Source organism: Ranitomeya variabilis, chromosome 2, assembly GCF_051348905.1.
Source record: "Ranitomeya variabilis isolate aRanVar5 chromosome 2, aRanVar5.hap1, whole genome shotgun sequence".
In the NCBI taxonomy this organism is placed as follows: Eukaryota; Metazoa; Chordata; class Amphibia; order Anura; family Dendrobatidae; genus Ranitomeya; species Ranitomeya variabilis.
The window spans coordinates 1,014,218,034-1,014,240,043 of record NC_135233.1 but is presented as its reverse complement, the minus strand read 5'-3'; the positions used below and the strand labels follow the sequence as shown (position 1 = coordinate 1,014,240,043).

Sequence of the window (22,010 nt, the reverse complement as noted above, 5' to 3'; positions counted from 1 at the left end):
CGGATTTTTTTCTCGCTACGCTGTTTAGCGATCAGGTTAATGCTTTTTTTTTGCTCATAGATCGGGCGATTCTGAACTTGGCGATACCAAATACTTGTAGGTTTGATTTTCTTTTATTGTTTTATTTAGGATGGGGCGAAAGGGGGGTCATTTAAACTTTTATATTTTTTATATTTTTTTCATATTTTTAAAAACATTTTTTTTTTACTTGTGCCATGCTTCAATAGCCACCATGGGAGGCTAGAAGCTGGCACAACCCGATCGGCTCTGCTACATAGCAGCGATCATCACAGGGGGGCGCTCACAGCAGGCTGGCATCAGTAACCATGGAGGTCTGAAAGACCTCTATGGTTACTGTCCTGACACATCGCCGACCCCCGATCATTTGACAAGGGTCGGCGATGCGCTCATTTCCGGCCACCCAGCTGGCAGCGGTAGTTAAATGCCGCTGTCTGCGTTTGACAACGGCATTTAAAAGGTTAATAGCGGTGGGTGAATAGCGATTTCACCCACCGCTATTGTGCGCACATGTCAGTTGTACAAAACAGCTGACATGTCGCGACTTTGATATGGGCTCACCGCCGGAGCCCATATCAAAGGGGGAGACACGACATGCGCCGTACTATTACGGCGCATGTCGTGAAAGAGTTAAAGTCCGCAAAATACGGCAGGAATTGAGAAGGGATTGCCAACCCCTTTAAGATTTAGTGTAGCCATAAGACCCAGTGGTTATACCATTTAAAATGTCACCATCAGAAGAGACATCTATGTGCCAGTACAGCTTGCACATCCCCAGGCCAATCCTATACAAATGAACTCTGATTTACATTTGGTCATAATAATTACTAGTAAATTTCAGATATTGCTGCACAGTACCTTCTGATACCATGTGTGAAGTGGGGTGTCAGCAAACACTTCCTCGAACCTCAGGGGGAAGATGTAAACGTTCCTCAGGGATGAGAGCACTGGGAAATGTCTCTTCACCGTTTCTTCTATGTTGGTACTGTTTAATCCTTTCATGAAGAAGGCCACTGGTCGGTTCTTGTACACACGAGCTGCAGACTCTATAGCACATAAAACTAATGAAGGAGGCTGCATTCGATCTGTTGTTTCCAAAAATATGATGCCATCACCTTGTTTTAATACTTCAGATGGAGAAACAAAAGCAATATTTAACCTTGTGCTTGATGATGTATTGAGGGTTTCCAGTAACATTTTTTCCTGAACTCTCGATGCTTTGGTACTTAATGCATTTTTTATATTTGACCATCCATGAATGGGACTGAAAATGTTATTCATTAACGTAATTGATTCATTTAATATTTTTCTTCTTGATAAGGAGGACACATAAGGAAAGATACTTTCATTGTTGGTGACTCCAAAAAAAACCCCGAGGGCTACCATCAGAAGAAGGAAGACTGCTATCCTCAATATTTTTAACATTGCTGCAGTAGATGTCAGACTGCAAAACAAAAGATAATTAACAAAGAAAGGTTCAAATGGAAAAAATGCATAACATAAGATATTGTATAAAGACAAATTAAGTAAAATAAAAGCTTTATCTAATCAGAGTATAAAGTAATCTATAAATCTGTAGTATGTCAGAAGGATTTGTTAATTGTGTAAGTGTTAAGAAAAAAGTATTTGCTTCATCCTAATTCTTCTATATTTGCACATTTTTACACAAGCATTTTTCAGATTATCAAATAACTTTAAATAATTGGATACATTCAATCCAAGCAATCACAAAATATTGTTTTCAAATTACAATTTTAATTATTGAAGGACATAAGGTGTTCATCTTTATGTCGTCCTACATGTAAAAAATAAACCAGTTAACAAAAATAAATTAACCATTGGGTTCAATTTCATTTACCCCAACTCTGTTTCCTCTGTTTCCTAGCCATGATTTCTGCTAGTCTTTTTGAATCTATGCATCATTTAAATAGGGCTTTCCACCAGTTTGAGCATGTTAAACATTCCACATCCTGGAATAATAGTTTCAGAGCTGAGTAAAACTTTGTTTTTGTTTTTTAATTTCTCTGTCATCACCATTATGGAGATATTAATGTGTAAACTTTAGATTCCAATTTATTTTGTATACAAGGGGATGATGGCTCAGATATATCTCTGGGGCGTGTACTTTTTCTCCTACATGACATTGACCAATCTTAAGCAGGAGTCTTAATCAGGGTTAAAAAAGCTTAGAACCGGCCTATTCTGTGTGAGACATTTGCAAATTGTCTCTTCAGAGAGGAAGACGACTTGATCTCTAGCATCACCAATTGGAAGTAGCCATCTTAAAAGTCAATAACAACCTTTCAACAAGCCTTGCAACATGACTCAGGGTAAAACCTAAACCATAATCTCAATTTGAAGGCACAGTATTTTGGGGTGTTACCCCTTGTCAGTGCAAAGTATGAGATTTGATTTGGCTAGGCAAGAGGCTCTGGACTTGGTGTAAATGATCATGTTTCTCCTTGTGAAGAGTGACAACTCAAGCCTGGCATGTCAGAGTGAGCAGACTTAAGTGTCATGCATGCTCCTCTGGGAAATTAAATATGCTAATTTTCTCTTAAGAGGGATGAGGACTTGAACTCTATCAACACCTATAAAGTCTCCTCACTAAGACATGCCAGGCTTGGCATGTCACTCTCCACAAAGAGAAATTTTACTCCTTAAACTGCAGTCCAGAAGCTCTCACCTCACAGGCCAATAGCAACATGTATTGCTTTTAAGTCTCCTCACACTAACATGCCTTGCTTGACATGTCAATCTCCATTAGTGATGAGCGAGTGTACTCTTTGATCGAGTGACCTCCGAGTATTTATGACTGCTCGGAGATTTAGTTTTCATCATGGCAGCTGAATGATTTACAGCTATTTGCCAGGCTGAATACATGTGGGGGTTGCATGGCTGCTAGGGAATCCTCATATGTAATCAAACTGGCTAGTAGCTGTAAATCATTCACCTGCCATGATGAAAACTTATTCTCCGAGCAGTCATAAATACTTGGAGATCACCCAAGCATGCTCGGGAAAACCCGAGCCACGAGTACACTCGCTCATCCCTACTCTCCATCCCTTAGTCCCCTGTGTGATTCATATATTTCCCACACAGTCCTGCTCTTCCATGATCTCTGCACCAGCTACAGAGAGAACAGCAGAGATCTGTCTGTTCTGAAGGAATGGCAAAGAATGTAATGCTACATATTTCTTTCACATTGCTAGGACCTATTGTTTATGGTGAGAAGTACTTAAGCAAATTCAAAGAAAATGCACTGTAACAAGTGGTGGTGTGTAGTGATGGGCAAGCACTAAAATGCTCACTGCTCGGGTCAAACAAATTGGAATGCTCGGGTACTTGTCCAGAGCAACGAGCCCAATGGAAAACCTGAGGATTTTTTTTGTGATCCCCCAGGGGTCCATTTAGGGTCTAAAAACAATTGAAATCAGTGGGAACCGTGCTCAAATGACATGGGAACAACATGGGGAAGACCCCGGAAGCATTTCTGGCTCCTAGGTCACAGTTGTGACCAATATTGTCAGAGTGTGACGCCACTTTTACAGGCGCACACTAAAACATACAAAAACAAAGACAAAATGGAATTTCCTGGGAAATATGACAAGTAACATCCCTTCCAGGGTAATAATTTGTATGTAAGGTAAAATAAAGACCACTTGAGCTATGCTCACACATAGCGTTTTTGATGCATTTTTCAACTTTAGCAATACAAATGCATTTACTGGGAAATCTTATTGTAACATTAAGCAAACTTAGCTGGCCATGGTGTGCATGCACATCATCAGACACAGCTTGTTTCATTTATAAAGGAGGGACTCTTTACCCTCAAGGGTGGTTTTCATGTTAATGACAGGGCCAATTGTTACAATTCTGACCACTTTCCCTTTATGAGGTTATAACTCTGGAACACTTCAATGGATCCTGGTGATTCTGACACTGTTTTCCCGTGACATACTGTACTTCATTTTAGTGGTAAAATTTCCATGACATTACTTGAGATTATTTGTGAAAAATACGGAAATTTGGTGAAAAGTTTGAAAATTTCGCAATTTTCCAACTTTGAATTTTCATGCCCTTAAATCACAGAGATACAGTACAGACCAAAAGTTTGAACACACCTTCTCATTTAAAGATTTTTCTGTATTTTCATGACTATGAAAATTGTACATTTACATTGAAGGCATAAAACTATGAATTAACACATGTGGAATTATATATTTAACAAAAAAGTGTGAAACAACTGAAAATATGTCTTATATTCTAGGTTCTTCAAAGTAGCCACCTTTTGCTTTGATGACTGCTTTGCACACTCTTGGCATTCTCTTGATGAGCTTCAAGAGGTAGTCACCGGGATGGTCTTCCAACAATCTTGAAGGAGTTCCCAGAGATGCTTAGCTCTTGTTGGCCCTTTGCCTTCACTCTGCGGTCCAGTTCACCCCAAACTATCTCGATTGGGTTCAGGTCTGGTGACTGTGGAGGCCAGGTCATCTGGCGTAGCACCCCATCACACCCCTTCTTGGTCAAATAGCCCTTACACAGCCTGGAGGTGTGTTTGGGGTCATTGTCCTGTTGAAAAATAAATGATGGTCTACTAAATGCAAACCGGATAGAATAGCATGCCGCTGCAAGATGCTGTGGTAGCCATGCTGGTTCAGTATGCCTTCAATTTTGAATATATCCCAAACAGAGTCACCAGCAAACCTCCTCCTCCATGCTTCACGGTGGGAACCAGGCATGTAGAGTCCATCTGTTCACCTTTTCTGCGTCGCACAAATACACGGTGGTTGGAACCAAAGATCTCAAATTTGGTCTCATCAGACCAAAGCACAGATTTCCACTGGTCTAATGTCCATTCCTTGTGTTCTCTAGCCCAAACGAGCCTCTTCTGCTTGTTGTCTGTCCTTAGCAGTGGTTTGCAAGCAGCTATTTTACCATGAAGGCCTGCTGCACAAAGTCTCCTCTTAACAGTTGTTGTAGAGATGTGTCCACTGCTAGAAATCTGTGTGGCATTGACCTGGTCTCTAATCTGAGCTGCTGTTAACCTGCGATTTCTGAGGCTGATGACTCGGATAAACTTATCCTCAGAAGCAGAGGTGACTCTTGGTCTTCGTTTCCTGGGGCGGTCCTCGTGAGCCAGTTTCTTTGTAGCGCTTGATGGTTTTTGCCACTGCCACTTGGGGACACTTTCAAAGTTTTCCCAATTTTTCAGACTGATTGACCTTCATTTCTTAAAGTAATGATGGCCACTCGTTTTTCTTTACTTAGCTGCTTTTTTCTTGCCATAATACAAATTCTAACAGTCTATTCAGTAGGACTGTCAGCTGTGTATCCACCAGTCTTCTGCACAACACAACTGATGGTCCCAACTCCGTTTATTAGGCAAGAAATCCTTGCAAGAAATCCCACTTATTAAACCTGACAGGGCACACCTGTGAAGTGAAAACTAGGGTTGAGTGAAACAGGTCTGCCATTTTCAGAAGTCGCCGACTTTTGGCAAAGTTGGGTTTCATAAAACCCGACCCGACCCCTGTGTGGGGTCGGCCATGAGGTCGGCGATCTTCTGAATCTGGTATCGGAATTCCGATACCGAGTTCCGATATGTTTGCGATATCGGAAATCGGTATCGGAATCCATATTTAAGTGTAAAATATAGAATCAAAATAAAAAATATTGATATACTCACCCTCGGACACGCCCTGGTACTAACTGGCAGCCTTCCTTCCTAAGAATGAGTGCGTGAATGACCTGCGGTGATGTCGCGGCTTGTGATTGGTCGCCTGAGCGGTCACATGGGCGGCTGCGACCAATCACAAGCCGTGACGTCATCTAAGGCCCTTCACGAGCTCATTCTTAGGAAGGAAGGCTGCCGGAAAGAAGCTGAGGGTGAGTATATTCCTATTAGGTATATACTCACCCTTGGACGCGCCCTGCTTCTTTCCGGCAGCCTTCCTTCTTAAGAATGAGTGCGTGAAGGGCCTTAGATGACTTCACGGCTTGTGATTGGTCGCGGCCACCCATGTGACCGCTCACGCGACCAATCACAAGCCGTGGCGTCATCTAAGGCCCTTCACGCACTCATTCTTAAGAAGGAAGGCTGCCGGAAAGAAGCAGGGCGCGTCCGAGGGTGAGTATATACCTAATAGGAATATACTCACCCTCGGCTTCTTTCCGGCAGCCTTCCTTCCTAAGAATGAGCGCGTGAAGGGCCTTAGATGACGTCACGGCTTGTGATTGGTCGCGGCCGCCCATGTGACCGCTCACGCGACCAATCACAAGCCGTGATGTCACCGCAGGTCATTCACGCGCTCATTCTTAGGAAGGAAGGCTGCCAGTTAGTACCAGGGCGCGTCCGAGGGTGAGTATATCAATATTTTTTATTTTGATTCTTTATTTTACACTTAAATATGGATCCCAGGGCCTGAAGGAGAGTTTCCTCTCTTTCAGACCCTGGGAACCATAGTATCCCATTGCACTGCATTGGGTTTCGTGTTTCGGCCAACCCCGACCCCGACTTTTTTATAGGATCGGCCGATTTCACTCGACCCGACTTTTGAGAAAGTCAGGTTTCGTGAAACCCGACCCGATCCTATAAAAATAAAAGTCGCTCAACCCTAGTGAAAACCATTCCCGGTGACTACCTCTTGAAGCTCATCAAGGGAATGCCAAGAGTGTACAAAGCAGTCATCAAAGCAAAAGGTGGCTACTATGAAGAACCTAGAATATAAGACATAACTTCAGTTGTTTCACACTTTTCTGTTAAGTATATAATTCCACATGTGTTAATTCATAGTTTTATGCCTTCAGTGTGAATGTACAATTTTCATAGTCATGAAAATACAGAAAAATCTTTAAATGAGAAGGTGTGTCCAAACGTATGGTCTGTACTGTATGTCACACAAAATACTTAATAAGTAACATTTCCCACATATCTACTTTACATCAGCATAATTTTGGAACCAATTATTTTTCTTGTTAGGGAGTTATAAGGGTTAAAAGTTGACCAGCAATTTCTCATTTTTACAACACCATTTTTTTTAGGGACCACATCACATTTGAAGTCACTTTGAGGGGTCTATATGATAGAAAATACCCAAGTGTGACACCATTCTAAAAACTGCACCCCTCATGGTGCTCAAAACCACATTCAAGAAGCTTATTAACCCTTCATGTGTTTCACAGGAATTCTTGGAATGTTTAAATAAAATGAGCATTTCACAAAAAATTTACTTCTGATCCAATTTGTTTTATTTTACCAAGGGTAACAGGAGAAATTGGACCCCAAAAGTTGTTGCACAATTTGTCCTGAGTACGCTGATACCCCATATGATTGGGCGCATGGCAGAGCTCGGAAGGGAAGGAGCGCCATTTGACTTTCAATGCAAAATTAGCTGAAATTGAGATAGGAGGCCATGTTGCGTTTGGAGAGCCCCTGATGTGCCTAAACAGTGGAAACCCCCCAAAAGTGACACTGTTTTGGAAAGTAGACCCCATAAGGAACTTATCTAGATGTGTGGTGAGCACCTTGAACCCCAAAGTGCTTCCCAGAAGTTTTATAATGTAGAGCCGTAAAAATAAAAATAATATTTTTTTCCACAAAAATGATATTTTGGTCCCCAGTTTTCTATTTTCCGAAGGGTAACAGGAGAAATTGGACCCCAAAAGTTGTTGTACAGTTTGTCCTGAGTACGCTTATACCCCATATGTGGGGGTAAAGCACTGTTTGGGCGCGTGGCAGAGCTCAGAAGGGAAGAAACGCCATTTGACTTTTCAATGCAAAATTGACTGGAATTGAGATGGGACGCCATGTCTTGTTTGGAGAGCCCCTGATGTGCCTAAACAGTGGAAACCCCCCACAAGTGACACCATTTTGGAAAGTAGACCCCCTAAGGAATGTATCTAGATGTGTTGTGAGCACTTTAAACCCCAAAGTGCTTCACAGAAGTTTATAATGTAGAGTCGTGAAAATAAAAAAATCTTTTTTTTCCAAAAAAATGATCTTTTAGCCCCCAATTTTGTATTTTCCCAGGGGTATCTGGAGAAATTGGACACCAAAAGTTGTTCTCCAGTTTGTCCTGAGTATGCTGATACCCAATATGTGGGAGAAAACTACTGTTTGGGCGCATGGCAGAGGTCGGAAAGGAAGAAGTGGTGTTTTGGAATGCAGACATTGATGGAATGGTCTGTGGGCATCATTTTGCGTTTGCAGAGCCCCTGATATACCTAAACAGTAGAAACCCCCCACAAGTGACCACATGTTGGAAACTAGACCCCCCAAGGAACTTATCTAGATTGTGGTGATCACTTTGAACCCCCAAGTGTTTCACTAAAGTTTATAAAGCAGAACTGTGAAAATAAAAAATGTTTTTTCTTCCACAAAAATGATTTTTTAGCCCCCGGTTTTGTATTTTCCCATGGGTTCAAGGAGAAATTGGACCCCTAACGTTATTGTCCAATTTGTCCTGAGTACTCTAATACCCCATATGTGGGGGAAAACCACTGTTTGGGCACATGTCAGAGCTTGGAAGGGAAGGAGCACCATTTTACTTTTTCAATGCTGAATTATATGGATTGAGATCGGATGTCATGTTGCATTTGCAGAGCCCCTGGTGTGCCTAAACAGTGGAAACCTCCCAATTCTAACTCCAACCCTAACCCCAACACACCCCTAAGCCTAATCCCAAACCTAACCACACCACTAACCAGAAAACACCCCTAACCCTAATACCAACCCCAACATACTCCTAACCCCAACACACCCCTAACCCTAATCCCAACCCTAACCATACCCCTAACCCTGACACACCTATAACCCAACCGTAAACGTAATCCAAACCCTAACCCCAACTCTAGCCCCAACCCTAACTTTAGCCCCAACCCTAACTTTAGCCCCAACCTTAACTTTAGCCCCAACCCTAACCCTAATTTTAACCCCAAGCCTAACTTTAGCCCCAACCCTAAACCTAACCCTAATGGGAAAATGGAAATAAATAAAAAAATGTATTTTGTTATTTTTACCTAACTAAGGCGGTGATAATGGGGGGTTTGATTTGCTATTTATAGCTGGTTTTTATGGCGGGTTTTTATGTTTGGCAGCTGTCACACACTAAAAGACGCTTTTTTATTGCAAAAAAATATTTTTTGCGTTACCACATTCTGAGAGCTATAATTTTTCCATATTTTGGTCCACAGAGTCATGTGAGGTCTTTTTTTGGCGGTACGAGTTGACTTTTTTATTGGTATCATTTTCGGGCACATCACATTTTTTGATCGCTTTTTATTCCTATTTTAGTTAGGCAGAATGAACAAAAAACAACAATTCGTGAATTTCTTTTGGAGGGGCGTTGATACCGTTCCGTGTCTGGTAAAATTGATAAAGCAGTTTTATTCTTCAGGTCAGTACGATTACAGCGATACCTCATTTATATCATTTTTTTATATTTTGGCGCTTTTATACAATAAAAACTATTTCATAAAAAAAATGTTTATTTTTGAATTGCTTTATTCTGTGGGCTATAACTTTTTTATTTTTTCGCTGATGATGCTGTATTGTGGCTTTTTTTTTGCGGAACAAGATGACGTTTTTGGCAGTACGATGTTTATTTATATCCGTCTTTCTGATCGCGTGTTATTCCACTTTTCGTTCAGTGGTATGATGATAAAGCATTGTTTTTTGCCTAGTTTTTTTTTTTAACGGTGTTCACTGAAGGGGTTAACTAGTGGGGCAGTTTTTAGGTCGTGTCGTTATGGACGCGGCAATACTAAATATGTGTAATTTTATTGTTTTTTTATTATTTACATAAAGAAATGTATTTTTTGGAACAATATGTTTTATGTATTTAGGATTTCTTTTTTCTTTACACATGTAAATATTTTTTTTTTTACTTTTTTACTTTGTCCCCGTGTGGGACATCATGGTAAAGTGTCAGATTGCTGATCTGACACTTTCCAATGCACTGTGTCAGATCAGCGATCTGACAAGCACTGCAGGAGGCTTGCAGGTGCCTGATCTGAGCAGGCGCTTGCAAGCCACCTCCCTGCAGGACCCGGAAGGAGCCCCGCGTCCATCTTGGATTCGGAGCCTGCAGGGAGGAGGACAGAGGAGATGCTCGGAGCAACGCGATCACATCGTATCAAATATTTTATTAGCTACCAATAAAATTGTAAATATCATATACACAAATATGTTAAAAGAGATTATATGGACAAAAAGATTGTACAGTGAAGGACACAAGACTAAAAGGAGTCCAACACAATTGCATATATGTAAAAAAGGACCGGGAATTCAGAGACCATAATATATTAATATATGTATATTGCAACACTGTCACAGCACAATGGGTATAGTTAGAGTTAATTAGAAACATATTGCCAACATAGCTATAGCCCTATATATATACCCAGAAAAACCCAAAAGAAAGTATTACTGCCAAAACTCGCACACCAATAATGCTATAAAGAATATAAAAAATAAAAAGCTGATTTTATTGAACACTACAAACACATCATAGACAATAAAAACATAATTAAAAAATTACACCATCCAAGTATATACAGGCCATAGAGATCAATAGCAATATACAGTATAACTCCCACAAAATACCAACCCCCAATCCTAGTGGCTCATGGGGAATAGAAATATATCAGGACCAAGCAGCATGTAATGCAACTAATAACCACACAAACCATGTGGGGCATATATGGAGCTGCTGCCCAAGGACAATATAAGAACAAGCCAGGGAAGGGGAAGGAAGGGGAGAAAAAGAAGAGATTAAATCATGCAACAAAACATGATGCTAGATCCCAAGGATATAGAAGGAGGAGACCCCCCATCAAAATACAACCTGATATAGGGTGATGGCATCACCCTATATCAGGTTGTATTTTGATGGGGGGTCTCCTCCTTCTATATCCTTGGGATCTAGCATCATGTTTTGTTGCATGATTTAATCTCTTCTTTTTCTCCCCTTCCTTCCCCTTCCCTGGCTTGTTCTTATATTGTCCTTGGGCAGCAGCTTCATATATGCCCCACATGGTTTGTGTGGTTATTAGTTGCATTACATGCTGCTTGGTGACTCCTGATATATTTCTATTCCCCATGAGCCACTAGGATTGGGGGTTGGTATTTTGTGGGAGTTATACTGTATATTGCTATTGATCTCTATGGCCTGTATATACTTGGATGGTGTAATTTTTTAATTATGTTTTTATTGTCTATGATGTGTTTGTAGTGTTCAATAAAATCAGCTTTTTATTTTTTATATTCTTTATAGCATTATTGGTGTGCGAGTTTTGGCAGTAATACTTTCTTTTGGGTTTTTCATGTTATCTTATATTACTGACCTTGCACCCATTATTGGTTCTTATTACATACGGCAGTGCGCCCTATATCTTGCCTTAATTACTATATATATACCCAGGGCATAAACAATCCAAATCTAGTGCACCAGTCTCACCCAAATATGTCCGTGCAATTGGTCGGACCACACAGCCCCAACGTTCGTTTCGCGTGGGCTTCCTCAGGGGGTAGACCTGTCTTCCTCTGGAAGAAGAGATTGAAAGTTCTCCTTGTAGCATGGGTCTAGAAGTGTCACCAACCAGTAATGTGTGACACCAAAAATTTTCATACTGCAACGGTCACAGGAAAGGCAATGCAACATAAAGTCAGTCATGCGTGCCACACTGCTAACAGGCAAAACTTCTGTGTCCTCACCAACAGGACAACTGACCATGCTGTCCTCCTCCTCCCTGTCCTCATGCCATACCCGCTGAATAAACGGTTTGACAGTTGTGCTTGTAGTACCATCTGTAGCGCATGAAAGTAGCTCCTGTTCTTCCTCCTCCACTTCCTCATTGTCTACCAATCCACGTTGGGACAACATGAGGCTGAGCTATGTGTAATCACCCTGTATGGTTCCCTGCTCAATGTCTTTGTGCTCGGCCTGAACGCATCCTCTATCATTGTGAGCAGAGAGCTTTTCAGAATGCAGAAAAGTGGGATGGTAATGCTAATTATGGCATCATTGCCGCTCACCATCTTGGTGGAGTCCTCAAATTTTGTAGGATGGTACATATGTCTGACATCCATGTCCACTCCTAAGGTCTTATGTGTGGAGTCTGAACTGAATAGCAATGGCCTTGTTGATGCTGGTAGTCAACAACTGTCCTTTTCTGCTCACAAATCCTTTCTAAATGATGATGACACATGATGAGAGCATTATACTGCCTCTGTACAAATCCCTAGTTAGACCGCACATGGAGTACTGTGTCCAGTTTTGGGCACCGGTGCTCAGGAAGGATATAATGGAACTAGAGAGAGTACAAAGGAGGGCAACAAAATTAATAAAGGGGATGGGAGAACTACAATACCCAGATAGATTAGCGAAATTAGGAATATTTAGTCTAGAAAAAAGACGACTGAGGGGCGATCTAATAACCATGTATAAGTATATAAGGGGACAATACAAATATCTTGCTGAGGATCTGTTTATACCAAGGAAGGTGACGGGCACAAGCGGGCATTCTTTGCGTCTGGAGGAGAGAAGGTTTTTCCACCAACATAGAAGAGGATTCTTTACTGTTAGGGCAGTGAGAATCTGGAATTGCTTGCCTGAGGAGGTGGTGATGGCGAACTCAGTCGAGGGGTTCAAGAGAGGCCTGGATGTCTTCCTGGAGCAGAACAATATTGTATCTCATACAATTATTAGGTTCTGTAGAAGGACGTAGATCTGGGGATTTATTATGATGGAATATAGGCTGAACTGGATGGACAAATGTCTTTTTTCGGCCTTACTAACTATGTTACTATGTTACTATGTAAATATAGATATACTTTTGTGGTTTCCTGAAGAAGGAGTCATAGTACTCTGAAATGTATTGAATAAAGCCACTTTTTCATCTGAATATCCAATTAGACTTTTATCTTTCAAGAAGCGCTGAGTTAATCCACCTTTTTACCCCATTTTTTTTTTTTTTTTTTACTCTCGCTGGTCACGAGGAGACCGGTGGTTCCGCAGCAGTTAATATTTCCATTTTACTTTCCTTCCAGGTTTTTATTGATTTTGTCACAAATCCTTTCTAAACATATGCAGTGTAGAGTTCCAACGCGTGGGGATATCACACACCAGTCAGTGAGCGGGAAGCTGCAAATGCTGCTGAAGCATAGCAAGGGCGACTGAAGCTGTAGCTGACTTTCTAAAATGGGCACATAGGCGGCGTACTTTCACAAGCAGATCCGGCAGCTCCGGGCGGCTTTTGAGAATGCGTTGAACAACGAGTTTAAGAACATAGGCCAGGCATGATAAGTGTGTGAGCTTACCTTGCCTCAGAGCCGCCACCAGGTTCCGGCCATTGTCACACACGACCATGCTTGGCTGTAGGTTCAGTGGTGTCAGCCACAAATCTGACTGCTCTTTCAAAACTGTCGACAACGCTTAAGCATTGTATGGTGTGTCACCTAAGCATTGCATTGCTTCCAGCTTGTGACTGATGTGCTCATTTCAGAGATGGAGGCTGAAGAGGAGGAGGAGGCGAAGGAGCTGTAGACTGTGGGGGCGACCATGATTGACATAGGGCCTGCAATCCTCGGCATCGGTAGAATGTGTTCCACCCCAAGGTCTGACTGGGTCCTTGCTTTTACTATGTTAACCCAGTGTGCCATCAGTGAGATGTACCGTCCCTGCCCAGAAGCACTTGTCCACGTGTCTGTGGTTAGGTGGACTCTCCCAGAAACAGCATTGTTGAGGGCACAGGTAATGTTGTGGGAAACATGCTTGTGTAATGCCAGGATAGCACACCAGGAGAAATAATGGCGACTGGGGACCGAGTACCTTGGGATGCCATCAGGTTGCAAAAAGCTTCCATCTCCACGAGCCTAAAATGCAACATTTCCATCACAAGCAGATGAGAAATGTGTGAATTTAGTACTGTGGCCTGTGGGGAGTTGGCTGCATATTTCTGCTTGCGTTCCAATGACTGGGGTATGGACAACTTAAGGCTGCGCTGGGATAAGGACATGGAAGTCTTTAATGATGGTGCTAGTTGACTGTGGACAACGACAGGGGCAGGGCAGAGGGTATCTTCGCATGCACTGTGGACAGGGGATTGGCTTGCATGCACAACAGTGGAAGAAGCAGTGGTGTCACCCGCAGACACTGTTCCAGCCTGTTGGGTTGCTACGCCTCCTTCCTCTTGTGTGCTTCTGTCCTCGCACTGCATGTCCTCTTGCCAGGTTGGGTCAGTTACTATATCATCCACCACCTCATCTTCCACATCTTCTTCCGGGGCCTCCTCCTTACTTTCTGGCAATTGTGTCTCAACATCATCCACCTTTTGTGACACTTTCCCACCCCTTGTCCCAAAAGGGACAAGGAGTATATATACTCCTTGTCCCCTTTGGTATATGGTTATTTATAGGTGGGAGTAATTGCTTTATATTTGCACTGGCACTTTATACGACTTGCTGCTACTTTTGGTTCTCCTACTCCATTTCACTTTTCTCTTTTGAGACCATTCGCTTTACACCTGTGTTGATTAACTATCCACTTTGTCTATTGTCTTATTTATGTGATTGATGCAAGTTATTGTGTTGTAATAAATGTAATAAAATATTTTTTGGTACATTTTATTCCTTTATTATTTGTATTTGTAATTATAGGAGTATCATATGCTAATTTAGCCCCTTACACCACTGGGTATAGGCATTAATTAACTATGTATAAGATGTTTTCTGTTCTAACATATTTGCTCTTAATGTTCAATATGTGGCCTGTTTTTTTTTTTACAGAAAAATACTTTCTAGAACTAGGCTAATTATGCAAATTGTCTCTTCAGAAAGGAAGAGAGCTAGAACTCTAGAACCACCTATTGGAAGGTAGCAATCCTACAAGTCAATGTTGACCCTTTAACGAGCCTTGTCACATGACTTAGGATAATAGCTAAACCAGAATCTCAATTTGCAGACACTGTGTTTCGGTGCACTGTCCCTCGTCAGTGCAAAGCAGAGATCTGGTTTGGCTGTGTGAGAGGCGTCAGACCGTTATCCAAAAAGTATAATTTCTCCTTGTGGAGATTGACATGCTAAGCATGCCAAGATGAGGAGACTTAAAACTGCAATGCTCCTCTAGGTAATATGCTAATTATGCAAATTGTCTCTTCAGAGAGGAAGAGAGCTGGAACTCTAGTGCCACATATTGGAAGGTAGCAATCCTACAAGTCAATGTTGACCCTTTAACAAGCCTTGTCCCCTCATCTCGGCATGCTTAGCATATGGATCTCCACAAGGAGAAACAATACTTTTTGGATAACAGTCTGATGCTTTTTTTTTTACAGAAAAATACTGTATAGAACTAGGGTAACAGACAGCAAATATAGTGGAATGGAGGCCTGAAATTCCCAAATTTGTAGCCCACAGATAGATCTGGTATCTGACAGAGAAACCACAATGTTCAATATGTGGCATGTATTTTTTTTTTTAAACAGAAAAATATTGTAAATAACTAGGGTAACACACAGCAAAAAAATGTGAATGCAGGCCTGAAATGCACAAATTTGTAGCCCACAATAATCAGGATTAAGATGCAAAAAAAAAATCTTCCTAGCCACTGATACCTGCGGCTAGGTATATATGTAATAAGCAGCAGCAGAAGACAGTAATGGAATGGGCCATCTTGATCTATGCAATGATATCTATATACCCACATACAGTCCCTGCCTACCTAGCACTGGAATCTATATACTCAGTAATTAGGCCTTAGAAGGACTGTTGGTTTAGCTGCACTTGTGTAAAATATGATGGTATACCCACACTAACTGATAAACCCCCAAATATGACCCTATCTCGGCAGCACCTCCCCCTACACTGCCTGAATCAGGAGCTGAATGTGACGAGCAGGGCAGCGCCAGGTCTCTTATAGACCTAATGATGTTGTGCGGCCAGCCAATCACTGTAATGCCACAACGAAGATGGCTATGGCATTACAGTGTGTGGCAGACAATCCCTGCATGTTGATTGGCTCTCTTAAGAGCACCAAACATGCAGGGTGGGGACCCTAGCTCCCACCGAGCAAACCCAGAAATGATCGGTGCTTGCCGAGTGCTGAGAGTACAGCGATGCTTGGGTGAGTAACGAGCATTACCGAGTATGCTCGCTCATCACTAGTGGTGTGGTGAAAGTGGTCCTTATTATCTGCTCCAATATAAAGACTGTACAATGACATTATCTACCCACTTGCATCATTCAGTAGGAGCAGGAAAAGGCAGGATGATGGAATAAGTTATAAATTATAGATACTATATTTCTGGAGATTGGATCTTGATCCAGAGCTTTTTCCTGATTCCCCTATTTTGAATTGTATAGGAAATTATCTCTAATTATGTTTTTTCCAACAGTTCTTTGGATTCTAAGGTAAGATAAGACAGGCTTCACACTAGCGTTCAGCAGGGCTGCGGATAAAAGCCTTCTTCCTCCAAAAGCCCCACCCACTGCCGCACCACTTCCATTAGCTCCGCCTGCGTCTGCATGCATTCTGCGTACCCTATGTTTAACATTGGGCACTCAGGCCATGCAGATGTATGAAGAGGCCTCCACACGCATTATCTTGATGCTGCGCTGACCTGCATCAAACGCAACATGTTAGGATTTTGTTGCGGTCGGCGCAGCTTCAAAACGAGGCATGAGGAGGTATCTGCATACATCAGCATGGCCTGCATACCCGATGTTAAAGATAGGGTACTCAGAACGCATGCAGACGTAGGCTGAGCTGAAGGAAGAGGCACGGCAGTGGGTGGGCTTCACGGAGGAAGAAGGCTGCTGTCCACCCTGCTGAATGCTAGTGTGAAGCTAGCATAAGAGGTTGGACTTTGCAGACCTTTCCAGATCTGTTTTTTAACCTTATCAACTAGATAATGTATCCATGTGCTGACATACAGATTTTAGAGGGAACAGTATGTGGTAATGCTGCATAGGGTATTGTGAAGTAGCTATGCTATGAAGTCTATGTTATACGTGGCACTATTTCATGCAATGTGAACTGCATATGTGACTTTCATTTATTGAGTCACCATATATGGTACTATTATTTTTAGCAAGACAGTATGTGGCACTAAAATTGAATATTCACATAATAAAACTTATATTGCAGGGTTTACTTAGGGGGAACCTGTCACCCCCCCTAGGCATTTGTAACTAAAAGAGCCACTTTGTGCAGCACTAATGTTGCATTCTGACAAGGTGGCTCTTTTAGTTTGTGTCCCTGGCACTGCTGAAATAATCTCTTTTGAAATTTGTCCCTCATACCTTGAAATCGTCCCGGGGCAGGTCTTTCCCCCTAACACAGACACACCACAGCCGTCACTCAGGGCCTCTGCACGCCGGGCGCGGCCTTCTCTTCCTTTATTAGCGTCCCCGGCGCCTGCGCTGTAAGGTCGAAGGGTAGCGCAACTGCGCATGCCCGAAAAAAAAAAATTAACAGTGCTAATGAAGGAAGAGGAGGCGGCACCCGGCATGCAGAGGTCATGAGTGACGGCTGTGGTGCGCCTGTGTTAGGCCTGCCCTGGGACGAAGGTATGAGGGACAAATTTCAAAAGCGATTATTTCAGCAGTGCCAGGAACAAGAACTAAAAGAGCCACCTTGTCAGAATGCAGCATTAGTGCTACACAAGGTGACTCTTTTAGTTACAAACACCTGGGGGGGGGGGTGACAGGTTCCCTTTAACTTTTAATGAAACCCTGTACTGAGCTTTATCAGATATTGTGCATATGTATGGAGTTTGGTCCTGATACTGTGTGTTAGGGTTGGCTGATTGCACTGAATAAAGGAGTAAGGCTGCTTTCACATTAGTGTCGGTATGGGGCCGTCACGCTGCGTCGGCCCGATGTACCGACGCATACTGTGAAAAAAATGCCCGACGTGGGCAGCGGAAGCAGTCTTAGGACACTTCCACTGCCCCATTGCAAGGTCCGTGGCTGTGGGGGCTGAGTTTTGGCCGCGCATGCGCAGTCAAAAATGGCGGTCTTGACTCACAAAAAAAGTTACATGTAACGTTTTTTGTGGCGGCGGTCCGCCAAAACATGACGCAACCGTTGCACGACGGTTGCGACATGTGGCACTGCGTCTCAATGCATCGGTAATAAAAGTCTATGGAGAAAAAACATATCCTGCGGGCAACTATGCAGGATGCGTTTTTTCTCCACAACGACGCATTGCGATGTGCAGTGCCCGACGCTAGTGTGAAAGTAGCCTAATGTAGTGCAATTGCAACTGAACTGTGTCACTTTTACACAGTAACGAAGCGGATGCTGAATATAGAAGGACTGAACTAGCACTGCAGCTGAACCGTGTCACTCGCACACAGTAACTGAGCAGGTGCTGAATATAGAAGCAGTGAACTCGCACTGTGAGTAGAGTGTGCTAACCGCACATGAGACACTATGCACGACTTTGTCACTTTCCCAATGAGGTCTAGCCGGAGGGTTGGTACTTGCTCTGTGACTCAACTGTGCTAACCACACACATGGAGAAAACAGATGTCAAGCCAAGCGAAGTATGACGAACTAACCAGCCTAGAGTACTCTCTGGGATTAGGGTGACACATGAACACGAGCAGACTGAGTGGTAGAGTATCCACTGGCAACAACCACACATAAATGACACTAGCACACCGGTGTGCACATCTGAGAACCTTTTATACACAAGGTTCATGTCCAGTAGGACAGGACCATGTCTGTGGTCCAATCCAAAACTGCCACCTCACCACAGCAGCTGATGTCTGACCACCAATGGGGACTCGCCACACACATGCTCAGTACCGGGATTTCTGGACTTAGACTCCCAAGTACCAGGGTTCACCTGTATATTACTGGCTACAAAGGAGTTGGCTGGAAGTCAGCAGAAACCAACCAAACACCACGAGCCTAAGCAAGACGCTGAGACCTATGTCTCTGCTGAGCAGCACCTGAGTGGGAGACCACAGGGAGAAATGAGTCCTGGGATCTATCCAGTGCAGGGGAAGAATCCTGAGGCCGAACACTGTGACTATTGTATTGATTGAGTAGAGAAGGAATCGTCCATTGCACCCTGCATCATTTACTCTACATGCTGGTGGAGTATTTTTTTCCAATGTGGAATATATAGGAATAACCTGACACTCAGTCCTTAGTTTAGTCCAGCGGGTCCTAATTATGCCCTGTAAATGTTGGACAATAGAGAAAAAGAAAGCGCACGACAAGTATGACGAGGTTCAGACCCACAGACAAGCATCACATAAATGAGACAAGTCATTAATACCACTTTGGTGTTAGTCACCAATGAGAAATTATAAAAAACATAGTATGTGAATACATACCATTACCAATTGTAATGATTGAAAGTTTGTGAACCCTTCAGAATTTTCTATATTTCTGCAAAAATTTGACCTTCAACTACAGCAGATTTTCAGTCAAAAATATTAGACTATATACGAAAATGATCCAAAATCACATTGTGGGTGGCAAAAGTATGTGAACCTTTGCTTTCAGTAACTGGTGTGATCATCTTATGCAGCAATAACTGCATCTAAACATTTCTGGTAAATGTTGATTAGTCCTGTACATTGGCTAGAAAGAATTTTAGCCAATTCCTCCTGACAAAAGAGCCTGAACTCTGCTATCAAGTTGTGTCTTCAGCCATGAGCTGTTCACTACAGATTCTTCCACAACATTTCTACAAGATTAAGTTCAGGACTTTTGACTAGGACATTCCAAAAACTTAAATTTTCTTGTTACTTAAAGTAAAATTGTAAGCAAATTTTCGCTATTTAATCTGAGAGCAGCATAACATAGGGAAAAAATAGCCTGATTTCTGGGATGTGTCACTTCCTCAACAGCTTCCCGTAGTTTCAATACAATCAGTTCTTTATCAGTAGGAGATTATCACTGTTTGACTGGGTCTCATGTGCAGGCTTGTAAGGCTAATTTGTCTCACTTAGCGACGCTAAAGCGATCCCGACAACGATACGATCTGTCAGGGATCGTTGCTGCGTCGCTATGTGGTCGCTGGTGAGATGTCAAACAGTGAGATCTTCCCAACGATCGCTGCTGCGATCTCGCTGTTTGACATCTCACCAGCGACCTGTAGTGACCTGTACAACGATGTCACATGGGAGCTATTATGACGATTCAGTGTCTGAGTCGTCAACGAGGTCGTTGGTAAGGTGTCAAACACAGCGATGTGTGCTACCCAGCGGGACCCCAACGATCAAAAAAAGGTCCAGGCCATTCCGACACGACCAGCGATCTCACAGCAGGGGCCTGGTCGCTGCTACGTGTCACACATAGCGAGATCGCTACTGAGGTCACTGTTGCATCACAAAACTTGTGACAGCAGCGATCTCGCTAGCGATCTCGCTTAGTGAGACGGGGGCTTAAGTCCATCACTGATTGGCAGCTTGCTGACATTGTAAAGTGTACATGGGAAGCTGCCGATTAGGGGTGTGGGTGAGGTTATACACAGATTAGCATTCAGATCACTACTATATCTAAAGCAGAAAAAACAGGGATTCTATTAAAACTGAACCAAGCAGTCCAGTAAATTATGCATCACTTGAATCAGGGTCTCTGCCTTTAAAGCATGCTGCTCTCAGATTACATAGAAAAAAAACTGACCACAGATTCCCTTTAACCATCTTTTGTAGAACGACTTGTGTGCATTGGGTTGTTGTCTTGTTGCATAATTCATGCTCTCTTGAAATTCAGTTCATGGACAGCTGTCCTGACAATTTCTTTAGTAGATCACATAAGTCATTGTTTCATCAATAATGGGAAACCCTCCTGGCCCAGATTTAGCAGAACAGACCAAGCCATTATATTATGACCATTGTGTTTTACAGATGGTATGACTTTTTGTACTGTACTGTAATGTCGTTTTTCTCCAAAACATAGTGCTTCTCATTAAAACATACTTCTGCCCCTTAGGGCCTTCACCTTTTCCCTTCCATCATTGTACACATTCTCTTCAGTCATTTCACTACAGGACTTTCTGGCTCAACTAGTCCATTAATGTCCCTTGGGCAGCACTCATCATCTAATGCATTGCCTAGAGTTAAACTGCTGAAGAGAATGCACGCAATTGGGGGAAGGGGAAAACTGGTAGCTTGACAAGAGATAAATAATTAATTTTTAGCTCTTTGCCCGGCCTTCGTTGGTTCAGCTGCGAATTGCAAAAAATTCTCATAATGGAAAGTTCAATTGCTTGTAAAATTCGAGAATTCAATTAAGCTCAAATAAATTTAGTTATATTCACTCATTTGTTTCATAAAGTCTTATTTTTCTATAATTCTCCATCCCCAACATAATTCCAAGAGCAACAATGGTGTGACTTTTTCTGTGACTTTTTCTGAGGACTTTTCTTTACCTCATGTCACTGCTATCAAAGGCTATCATGGTGCAGAGCAAGATGGAAATTTGGTTGTGGAACCAAGTAGTACGGCCATTTCTCCAAAGTGTCCCAGGAGCTATTTTTGAACAAGACATCACCAGTCTGCATATTGCTTGTGCCACTGTGAGCAGCCTGCATTGACTAAACATATTATTTTGACCTCCAAAGTCTCTGAATTTGACTCCCTTTGAGCATTTCTGCAATGTCATTGGCTGGTAACTGCAAAGGAAGCTGCCAATAGTGGATCTTGATGATTTGCATACCAAAATGCATTCAGCAAGGCAGAATATTTATTTTACAATCATTAGTAACTTTTTTGATATCAGTCAAGGTGTCTAAGTGGGAGGAATTTCTGTATGTGGTGAAATATACTTGATACTGAATAAATCAAGAAATGAAGAAAATTTGGTTTTCATTATTTTCAGCATTTGCATATTAGTAACATGTCAATCGATCTTGTGATTCCACAACTTGGCATTGGCAATACAGGCAAAATTGAGCAGTTCATAAATTTGTATCTGTCTGTTACTCTGTGTGTATTATGCTTGTGGACAATAAAGCATTTTAAAGGCCATC

General features: G+C 42.3%; 1 protein-coding gene across 1 annotated transcript in view; it reads right to left on the bottom strand.

Moving 5' to 3' along the window:
- LOC143808529 (alpha-1,4-N-acetylglucosaminyltransferase-like) overlaps positions 1–22,010 on the bottom strand; it is a 92,184-nt gene that overhangs the window by 63,727 nt on the left and 6,447 nt on the right. Inside the window, exon 2 of the mRNA XM_077291291.1 lies at positions 877–1,462. Within this exon, the coding sequence (XP_077147406.1) occupies positions 877–1,443 (567 nt within the window). The 5' untranslated portion in view covers positions 1,444–1,462. The remainder of the gene's footprint in view (positions 1–876; positions 1,463–22,010) is intronic.